The sequence below is a fragment of the Perognathus longimembris genome, chromosome 2 (genome assembly GCF_023159225.1).
Source record: "Perognathus longimembris pacificus isolate PPM17 chromosome 2, ASM2315922v1, whole genome shotgun sequence".
In the NCBI taxonomy this organism is placed as follows: Eukaryota; Metazoa; Chordata; class Mammalia; order Rodentia; family Heteromyidae; genus Perognathus; species Perognathus longimembris.
The window spans coordinates 10033128-10044783 of NC_063162.1; the positions used below are offsets into that span (position 1 = coordinate 10033128).

The window sequence follows — 11656 nt, forward strand, 5'->3', positions numbered from 1 at the left end:
GCATGGTTTGGCTTAAAGAATTTTAATCACATATTTAAAGATTTTCTGCATGTGCACATATGAGTTCATAATATTAACCCTAGTGCCCGTAAATTGTGGTCACGTTTGTAGTCGTGCCATCTTGACGTCTGCAGCAAAGCTTCTTTAATTAGAGGGTAGTTGTTGCCTCATGAGAACCTGCTGGATACCGCCCTTAGATGGATTTTTCAACCTGTGGCCAAATGCCATCCCTGTGTTTCTTTGTCTGTGTTGAGACATATCTTAAGCAAAAGTAATTCTAGCCAAAAAAGTTAGATGTACCCTTAGCAGTACAGCTCTCTACAGTGCCCAGTCCCTCCTACCACTTTTCTGCTATGGAAGATATCCTGGATATGTCAGATAAAAGCTACTCTGGGGTCCAAATTAAAAGGTTTTAAAAAGCCTTACTATTCAAGCTTTTTTTTTTTTTTTGGCCAGTCCTGGGGCTTGGACTTGGCCTGAGCACTGACTGTCCCTGACTTCTTTTTGCTCAAGGCTAGCACTCTGCCTCTTGAGGCACAGCACCACTTTTGGTGGTATTGAGGAATCAAACCCAGGGCTTCATGTATGGGAGGCAAGCACTTCTACCACTAGGCCATATCCCCAGCCCACTACTTTCTTACCTAGAATTGAACTATTAGGACTTGGACTTGGATCTGAGTCCTTGAAGAACTATGGTGAAGTCTGTAGCAATGTAGAGATTAAGCTCTTTTTGGCCTTAAAGACATCTTAGTATTTAGAAAGTTTATTACTTATCAAATGATTACTGTATTCTGAAAACTGGACTAGATATTTTCTTGACCCTAACATTGTACCTTGCACAGAGTGTGGTTTGATTCTTGCTTCATTGCATGTGTGCTAATTTCAACCCACAGATATTTAGAAACTCAGCCAGGGTTGCTTAGTACATGAATTAGTATCTGACACTAGGGCTCAACAGCAGTGCTTTTGGTACACTTCTGCGAACTGAAAGTCTTAAGGAGATTTTTTTTTTATATAATAGAAGCATTTTAAATGCATTTGTATTTGAAATGTTAATGTGTTCTTACAGATACAAAAACTTGAGTGTATATATAGAAGCAGAACATTTTCAAAGTAAAAATGATTATATTTTTCTATAGTAAATTGTAAGAAAGAAGAGAAAAAGGGAAAACAGTTATATCTAGAAAAATGTTGTTAAATTTTTAAAAACAATTTGTGAAAGCTAAAAGCAAAGTTGAAAACCTTAGTAAATATCTAGGATTTTATTTCTAGGAAGACATTGTGACCATCTCAGCCAACACTCTCATTTTCTTTGAGGGGTCCGAGATGTGGGAGAATGACCTGATTACCAGAGCTGTGACTATATTCTCCTGGTCAGAATGGCTTAAGGAAATGGATGTTGTATTTATTCATTCATTCATTTATTTTTGTACTGAGGTTTGAACTCAGGATTTCATACTTGCTAGGCATGTACTCTCCTGCTTTTAAACCACCAGCCCTTTTTGCTTTGGTTATCTTTAAGAGGGTCTTGCATTTTGCTTGGCCTAGCCTGGATTACATAAATATTTTCACATAGGTGAGATGACAGTGCCACTATCCCCAGCCTTTTCTTTTGAGATGGGCTGTCATCACCAACTTATTTTGTCCGGGATGGCCTGGAACCATGATCCTCCTCATCTCAGCCCTTGTTCTTAGCTCTAATGACAAATGTACAGCACAATGCCCAGGTAATGGTTGAGGTAAAGTTTTTGAGTCTTTGCATTCTTCCTGATCTTATCCTTTTAAGTAGCTTACAGGTGTGAGCAACTGGCATCTGTCTAGATTGGTAATTTTTTTTTTCCAGTCCTGGGGCTTGAACTCAGGGCCTGAGCACTGTCCCTGGCTTCTTTTTGCTCAAGGCTAGCACTCTACTACTTGAGCCACAGCGCCACTTCTGGTTATGTGGTGCTGAGGAATCAAACCAAGGGCTTCATGAATGCTAGGCAAACACTCTACCACTAAACCACATCCCCAGCAATATGTGGTTTTAAGTGTAGGTATTGTACTAAGCTTTGGAAGCCAAAATGAAGATATTTCTCAGCCTACAAGCAATATTTGTTAGTAACTGGATAGAATTACATGAATGTAATAACACTTGTTTAAAATTTTTGATCAGAAGGGCATTATTGCCTTGATATTACTGTATTGGAATTCTTTTGAGGACTTCAAGATGATAGATATGTTAAAATTGTCCCAACATGGGAACATTGGGTGTGGTCCTTTCATTATCATGAATTACTGCATATGAACCTGAGTTTAGTAGCACAGACTGAGTACGACCTGTGTGGGTGGAACTGGGTAGATTTGGGACTACACCAAGCCAGTGATGTCCTGACTGATCATAGAACTCAAGAGAAAAAACAGGCAGTATGTCAGATCAGTAAGTGCCAAAAGGACTCATATGGTACAATGACAGTGTAGAGTGGAGAGCCCACTAGTGTGGGTGTGGGGAGGGGTGGCAGGTCTATGGGGAAACAGAGAAGTATAGGGAAATAGAGAAGTTAGTAGCATTTGATAATAGCTAGTAAATGAGATTTTTCAAAAGGAAGCTGATTAGAGCAACAGGTATGTTGACAAAATGGCAAATGTGAATAGATTAGGAAGTGTGGTATATCTAGAAATGAGGTTGAGGAAACAGTCATCTAGTCAAAACACTCAGGAAGTTGATTTGCATTGTGGCATAAGCATAAGCCTAAGCTCCTTAGCTTTGCATGGACCAGAATAGTTGATGGATTGACAAGACCAGAATGGTACTTCAAGTACAATTAGAGTGGCACTGGCCTAAGTGTATAGAATTCTGAGATGAGTAGAGTCAGAGATTCCTGAAAAGCAAAGATGTTGGAAAAGAGTCCAGGACTAAGAAAAGAGAAATATCTGGACAATTGGACAAGAATGAGGAGAAGGCAGGCATTGGAGACATGTGTCATAGGGTCAAAAATTACCAAGGATAATTAAGTGAAGGTCTCCCAGTATGTGGAAATGAGCATAGAAGCTGGTTCGTTTTCCAGGTCTTTAGGTAGAGTTGTGCGAAGGAACTAGATGGAAGGGAACATTCGTGGACATCAGTTATGACCTCACTGGTCTTTGTGCCTGTAATCTTTCTAGGTACATTATGTTGTGGCTTCATTTTAACAAAGGATACAGGAACAAAATTTCAGTTGACAGTTATAACAAAGCAGTGTTCTGGTAGAGGAGACGTTTTTTAGCCCTTCTGCTGTTAAATAACAAGAGCAAAGTCCTTAAGAAATACAATCTTAACTGTGTTGGATACACAAGGTAGGCGACTGTTAGATAAAATTGTCTTACAGAGAGCATATATTAACTATTACAAATTTTCTTTAGTAACTATTTTCACATGCTTGAATTCATTTATGTCAAAGGGTCTTTACATGAATGATGAGTCCCATGAAAATTTTATTTATGAACTATTATTACAAAAACTTGAATTGTGATTTCTGAAAGCACCTTTAGTAAATTAAGACATTTTCATAGGCAAACAAAACCCCTCTTACCAGTAATATCAACATAGTTAGGTCCACAGTCCATATAAAGGGTATTGAGTTGAACATACTGTAGGAATGAGAGTGTTGAGAATGTAGACTCTGAGCAAATTTGCATATATGTGCTTGGCACTTAAGGCTCTGTTTCCTCATCCTTACACATGAGGTGACATTTAGGGAATATAGGATTAAGTCAACTTTCTCATAGTAACAAACCCAGGTCTGCCATATAAGGGCCCTAAACCTTAAGCACTACATAATTTCTAACTATTCTAACTTTATTAAGCAAAAGCGCTGAATTCACACACACACAAAATCTGAATTTGCATGTCCTTTTATTGTTGGTTTGAGAAATTAGGTCACTTTGTGTAAGTCACTTACTGTTTCTGAGACTTCTCATCTGTAAAAGTGAATAATAGCTACTGCCTACCTTACTAGTTGATTGTGAGAGAGAAATGATCTCTGTAAATAATGCATTTGGTGTAGTACTGTGATATAGTCTTGGCTAGCAAATGCTTGATTTTCTTTGCTGTCCTTAATTTGGATCTTTCCTTTTCTTTCTAGTCAGGTCTTGAAAAGAGGATAGACCAGGCTGTGGAGGAGTGGGATGTTGAGAAGGCTGAGGACCTCAGCAACCAGCTAGCTACGCGAGAGGTGAGTTAAACAGATTAGACCTTGTATTTCCAGACTTTGGCAAGTGAATATATTTTCTTTTTGTGATAAGAAATTCAGTATTGAAATAGTTGACTTAAGATTTTTCTTTTTGTCCCCTTCCTTCATTTATGCTTGCTTTAAAATGTACTTTGTTTTTGTCTTTAATGTTTAAAAATTCTGGTCTAAAACTTGGTTTGAAATAATCCATAGTTGATATTTGACCTTCATATCACCTAAATCAGAGAGGCTATTTTCTTTCTTTCTTTTTTTTTTTAATATCCTAGAAGTACTGGAATTTGAACTCAGTGTTTCGTGCTTGCTTGGCAGGCCCTCTACTGCTTGAGCCACATCTCTTAGCCTTTTTTCTGGGTTTTGTTTTTGTTTTTGTGCAGGTATAAGAGCTTTAACTCCCAGCCTTTCACTTTAAAAAAATATACTTTCATTGTTATTATTAAGATGTTGCACCGAGGAGTTACCATTTCATAAGTCAAGTAATGAATACTTTTTTTTTTGGATGATGTCACCCCTTCCTTCACTTTCTGTCAGTTTCCCCAGCCTTTCAACTTTTACTTTGCTTTTTTGCCTGAGGCTGATGCTTTGCCACTTGAGCCAGGTTTTCTAGCTTTTTTTTAAAGCAATTTTTTATTGAGATTATAAAGGTGATATATACAGAGGGTTTATAGTTACCTAAATCAGGTAATGAGTACATTCCTTTTTGGACAGTATCATTCCTTCCCTCGCTGTCCCCCAGTAACACCTACAAGTTGTATAGTTAATTTTCAACATAGTGTCTATCTACTGAGTACCACTGCTGATTTGTTCACCCTTTTTCTCTCCATTTCTGTACCCTCCCCCAAACATATAAACAAACCAGAGTAAAAGAAAAGAAAAACAGCAACAAAGAAAAACCTCTTGTTTCTATTTCCTGGATACTTCTAGCTTTTTTATAGTTAATTTGAGCTAGGACTCTTGGATTTGTCTACCTGTGCTGCTTTTGAACAGAGATCCTCAGATCTAAGCCTTCTGAGTAGCTAGGACTATAGGTGTGAATCATTGTTTTCTGGTTATTTGTGAGGTAGAGTCTTGCTTTTGGCCTGGGCCAGTATGGACTACAGTCCTTTTATTTATATTTGTTAAGTGAGATTTAGATCCTTAAGTGAGATGACAGTATGTACCACATATTGTGCCCAACCTTTTCTATTGAGATAGAGTCTCTAAACTTTATTTGCTGGATTGGCCTCAAATTGCAATTCTTGTTTCTACCTATCAGGTAGCTAGGATTATAGTGTGAGGCATTGTATCCTTTAGTTTCATTCTTACTGATAGCAACTGTGTCCTTAGGTCCCTTTTCTTAATCTTTACCAAAATACTTTCTTGTTGCATATTCTGCACAGGCTTTTCAACCTTAAAGAATTTTCAGCCCTTTCTCCCTGTAGTCTATAGCATAAAACAAATAGGTATATGTAAATACTCTTTTTTTCCAACTAGAGAAGGTCACAAGAAGATGCCGAACTTCATTCTCTGGGGTTAGCGGTAGGGAACAAGGGCCAGGGCCAGACAGAGGAAAGCATTGATTTTGGCAAGTGTTTGTTGATATTTGTAATTTCTTTTTCTTTCTAGGAAAGCCTCTTTTAGTTATTTTGGATGCCTGAGTCCTTACCTCTCTCACCTCATTCTTAAGCTGCTTCTTCATGTTTAGTTACATAGAAAGTTATAAAGTGCTGGTTATCCTCCATAGTCTAACTCACACAGACCCCAGATAAACTTACTTCAGTAGATTCTTCTATGGAAGTACTGCTGCCCTGGCCATTATCACGGGCCAGAAATCCACCTCTGCTAGTACTTTGGTGGCTGCCCACATTTTCCCTATTTTTGACCACAAGCCTTAAAGATCTTGGGGGCTTTATTTATTTGTTGCTTGTTTTAGTTTTTGAGACAGTCTATCTCACTGTGAGCTCAGGCTCACCTTGAACCTCCTAAGTGTTAGGATTATAGGTGTAAGACACCAGGCCCAGCTCAAGTTTTAGATTCTTTTCTTAGGGAAAAAATAAATTCAGAAGAGAGGCTTAGAGATAATAGAATTATCATTTTAAAACACTTTTTAAATCATTTGTCACCTTAAATTTTACTGTGTGTAATGTGTGTGCTCTGTATTAATGGCTAACATAAAGGAAATAATGAAGTTGTCAGTTTCAGCTTGGACATCAATAAGAACCAAGCAATAAATAGCTATTTGGCTTTTCAAAAAATAAGTTGACAATTTTTTGTTGTGGGGGTGGGTGGGTTGTTGATCCTGGGGCTTGAACTCGGGTCCTGGGTACTGTCCCTGAGCTTTGTTACTCAAGGCTAGAACTCTATCACTTGAGCCACAGTGCCACTTCCAGCTCTTTCTGAATAGTTTATTGGAGATAAAGAGTCTTGTGGATTTTCCTTTCTGGGCTGTTTTCAAACTGCAATCCTCAGATCTCAGCCTCTTGAGTAGCTAGGATTAAGGCATGAGCCACCAGTACCCAGCTCATAAGTTGACTTTTTAAAAGCTGTTCTTTATAGTGGTAAAATAATCCATCAGATTGCTACTTAGGCACTTTTAAGTGTATGATTTAATGCCTTTAAAATCATTCAGGTTGTGCAAGCATTACCAGCATCTATGTATAGAACTCTTACCTTGTAAAAACCACAACTCTGTACCCAGTAGTAACTCCTCTCTCTCCTTCACCCATCCCTTGACACAGACATCTCTCTGTCTCTGTGAATTCCACATATAGGTTGAATCTTGGGTTCCTTTAAAACGTAAAGCAACATGTTATTGGTTGCTGTTGGATTCTGACTAAGATGGAGATACTAGTGATTGTAGTAAGACTTGAAAGTAAAGGGTAAGACAGTTCAGGCCCCACTATTAAAGTATGGTACCATATGATCCATCTGTGGCCAGCATTTTCCTTACTATCTGTTTCTGTTTATTGGCGCCCTTCCCGGAAGCAATTGGAATTCACAGAGAAACATTCATGTCACTGTAGGTTCCAAGTCCTTTTAACACATTTAGGAATATTGAAATTTTAAGTTAAACACATTTTAAATTTTTTAATGAAATTTTGAAATTATTTCAGACTTGAAGAAAATTAGAATGTTTGTAAAGGTTTCCTCTAATCTGTAAATAATAATAATTATTATTATATTATTTTGCCAGTCCCAAGGCTTGAGCTTAGGGTCTGGACACTGTCCTGGGCTTCTTTTGCTCAAGACTAGCACTCTACCACTTGAGACACAGTGCAAGTTCTGACTTTTTCTGCTTATGTGGTACTGAGGAATTGAACCCAGGGCTTCATGCATGCTAGGCAAGCACTCTACCACTAAACCACATTCCCAGCCCCCTGTAAATGGTTTTATTGTGCAATTTTCCTACTAATTTTTTTTGATACCAAAGAAAATTTTGGCGCATCAGTCGCTCACATCTTACAATCTTACCTACTCAAGAGACTGATATCTAAGGATCCAGGCTCAGAACCAGCCCAGGCAAACAAATCTGTGACACTCTTATTGTCATTTAATCAGCAAAAAGCTGGAACTGGAGGTGTGGCTCAAGAAAAGCCAAGTGCAAGAGCTCTAGGCCCTGTTTCATGCCTTAGAACTGCCTCCTGCCCACCCACACTTTACCTCCCAAAAGAGGGAAATTTTGCTTTCTCTAGTCTGACGTTTCTGACATACTCTTTCATCTGACATTTATTTTTACTGTTAGGTTTCCTTAATCTGAAATAGTTTCTCAAAACCTTAACACATTTGAGGAGTAGAGGCCAGTGTTTGTGCACACCCCTAGATTTATCCGATGTTTGTTTATGATTATTTACAGAAGTATGGTGTAGCCTTTTCCATGCAAGCTGTCCAGGGGCATACATTGTCTTTTGTCTCACTGTGTGATAGTGTTACTTTGATTATTTAATTAAGGTGGTATTTTTCCCTGGGCAATGAGTGAGTATTTTACAAGGAGATGAGAAGTAGTCTGAGACTGCAAGTATTCTCTCTTACCATACTTCCACATTAGTTTTAGCATTTATTACTAAAACTTTTTTTAAATTATTTTAAGGAGCTATACAGAGGAGTTCTCATTCAACAAAGCAGTTTGTGAATACAATGCATCTTGATCAGTGTCACTCTTTCAACGTCTTTTCTTGCTTGGATAATTATTATGAATACTTAGACTTTAACGTGTGTGTGTGTGTGTGTGTGTGTGTGTGTGTGTGTGTGTGTGTGTGTGATTTCTTTTTTGCTACTGGGGATTGAACCCAGAGCATTGGCATTGCTCTAGGTGCTAGGCAAGCTCTTTTCCACTAAGGTACATCCCAACCCAACTTTGGATCTTTAAAATACCAGTTTGTAGTACTTTTTATTTTAACTTAGCAAGCCAACTTAGCTTGAGATCTTGGATTATAGTCCCTTTCTGAATCCATGTTAAATCTCTCAGTAAACCGAGGTAATGTTCTAAATGATGTGCTGGGCTGGAAAGAGATCATCATGTGACACTGTGAGCAGTAGCATTGTTGCAACAGCGTGGCCTGCCTGCCCCACACATACACCAGTGAGCTTACCTTATGTATGCAGTTGCCTGGCTGGAACTCCCAGAAGCAAAGCATTGAGCCCTTAGAAATGATTGTTTAAGAATGGGAAAGTTGTTTTGGTGTTTTGTCATCCTGCTATTTTATAAATAGGAATTTTATAATACTGACTGTGTTTTCCATACTTCTTAACAAGTGAGATTGCTTTAGGAAATGCCTGATATTTTTGGCACTTGTAAAGATAGCAAAAATTTTTCTTAGTTGTCCTTTTCACTTCCATACAAATATAAAGCTTTGTTCCAGTAAAGGAAACTTAACGTTATTTAGTATGATATTAAAAAACAACAACTCTGATTTACAGATAAAATAATAATTTGGGTCCTGTAATTTTTCTTGGATAAGTGGAAAGACATCAAGAAAACGTTTGCTGTTCAGACACAGACATTGGAAAGACATTGATGCTGAATTAATCATCTATGACGAATAACCAGTATTAGATTCTTGAATGGACAGTTTAGTTTGATGTTTGAAATCTCATATCCATCCCTTTAGCACAAGTCATTGTAGATAAGGTAGTGAAATTTGGAGACGTGTAAGTTTAGGACAGAAGCCCTTTACGAATTAAGTGTATACTTTGTGGTAGGTGTCCTTTTGGAAACCAGATATGTTTGATTTAATCAGTACTGGTTTTTTTCTCCCCAAGTAGCAGTGACTGGGACCAGCTGATAAAGCCTTTGCTCAGAGACACAGACCCTAGAGTTCTTAAAGCCCTTTCCAAGCATAATAAGTGAAACAAATTTTTGGTGTTTAACATTTATAAGCCTGTGAGACCAATAGGGCAGTATTCATTTTGGAAAAAAGTAAATAAGGCCAGAAGTAGAGTCATGTGTGCAAATAGGCCTTGGAAACAGTTCTTCAAAAACAATCTGCCAAAATAAGGCTGTCAGTGTGCTATTGTCATGACACAGCAAGCATTCCTTAAATGCAGGAAATAGGAGGACATATTCAAATTTGGCTGGGCAGATGACTTCAAGTTTCGTGCTAGTCTTGGGGCTTGCATTCAGGGTTTGGACTTTTGTGGTCAAGATTAGCATTCGACCACTTTGAGCCACAGCTCCACTTCCAGCTTTTTGTGGTTAATTGGAGGTATGAGTCTCATATACTTTCCCACCTGGGCTGGCTTTTAACCACAATCCTCAGATCACAACCTCCTGAGTAACTAGGATTACAGGTGTGAGCCACCAGTACCTGGCTAAAAAGTTTTCTTTAAACACACACACACACACACACACACACACACACACACACACACATATTTGAGCATATTTGTATTTGTGGTTTATTAACTCTAGACATGGAAGTTCATATTTTGAAGTGAAGTGCTAAAGCTTAGATTGAGCTCAGTAGGCAGTAGTTAGGTTGAATCTCGTATTTTGTAAGGAGATCCTTGAAAGTACCATCCTTTGGTACTGTGTTTTCTGACATGGGATATTTGTTGCAATATACATCATCCAATTTATACAAATCCATCAAAACAAATATTTTGAAATTAGATACTAAAGCCTAGATTGAACTAAGCAGGCAGTAGTTCGTTCAAATCTCATAATTTATAAGGAGAATTTTTCTCTTAAGTATTTTCTTGTTAGCTGCTGGAGTTTCAGGCCAACTTGGTTTGGCAGCAGAAGCGTGTTCTCACCGAGATGAGTCATGCCTACATTAACTACGTGTAGTACTCAGCAGATTTCAGTTCTACCTGTATACTGTCAAAGCAGAAAATGCATGGGGGCTACTTGTAAATTTAATTTGAACTTTGTACGGCTTATGCCCTTAAAGGTGGTACTTTTTCTGTAAGGAACTAAAATAGGATACTCATTGGCAGCATGAAGTAAACTTGACTTTTTGAAAATACCAATACTAAATGTTGTGACAATATAATAATATTGTGCAACCTGCAAATAGTAGTCATGTTGTTCTTTGAGGATTTGTAAGATATTAATATTCATGTCTGAGATAGTTTAGTTATAATCCTCTGCCATCTTCAGCCAGGCCAAAACCTTTAGATTTAATGATAGGATAAAATATCTCATTTTAAAGCTTATTTTATCTAACTTACAAATGAAGACTCAGGACAGTGACTTGCTGTTAAACATAACACTTGTTTAGAATCTAACCAAAGTATCACAGGTAGAAATGATTATATGTATAGTTTTAATATTAGCCTTTTTATAGATATAAGTAGGAAGTTAAACCACAAATTTGATAAAGTAGGTTGCTTGAGCATTTATTTCAAAACAGTAGTTTATAGATACTTTGGTAAAGAAGCTAGCTTTTAAAAATTAAACTGAAGTAAACTGCATTCTTCCATAACTAAGTGAATTCAGTGTTCACTAAATTTGAGCAGAGTATTAATTTCTGAGCTATTGCTCAGAAAATCTGCAAGCATTTTCACTAGTTATGTGTACATTTGAGGAGATAGGCTCTGCATTTTGTGCTAATATCTGAAAAGGAGTCCTTCCTCAGAAATGTTCTTGTATGCTATAGTATGTGCTGTAGCAATCAGGATTTTTCCTAGTCAAGTTTATTACTAGGCTTTGGTTTTCCTGCGAGGGTTTGACTGCATACAGTCCACCCCTTTTCATTTCGGTTATTACTTTTATGTAGATGTATGTGCTCTTGATGGAAGAAGAGCTAAATTCCCCCTCCAAATGTTACCTTCTTGAACAATAAAAATTTGACAGATTTATCCATCAAAGTACCTGAACTATGATCATATCTGGAGTTCAGATTGAAACATATACTCAAATGTTTAAACTTAAATTTTAGAGTTGCTATCAAACTTAAATCTGATCAGAGCTATTGTGTTTGCAAAAAATAACAAATTGAACCGAGAAACAATGAAGCAATTCTTTTGTT

The 11656-nt window shown here is 37.5% G+C and overlaps 1 protein-coding gene across 4 annotated transcripts in view; it reads left to right on the top strand.

Moving 5' to 3' along the window:
* Nucleotides 1–11656, top strand: part of Fam204a (family with sequence similarity 204 member A) — a 30516-nt gene that overhangs the window by 10716 nt on the left and 8144 nt on the right. For all 4 annotated transcript variants that reach the window (XM_048338151.1, XM_048338154.1, XM_048338152.1 and 1 more), the window contains exon 6: nt 4104–4193. In XM_048338151.1, the coding sequence (XP_048194108.1) occupies nt 4104–4193 (90 nt within the window). The remainder of the gene's footprint in view (nt 1–4103; nt 4194–11656) is intronic.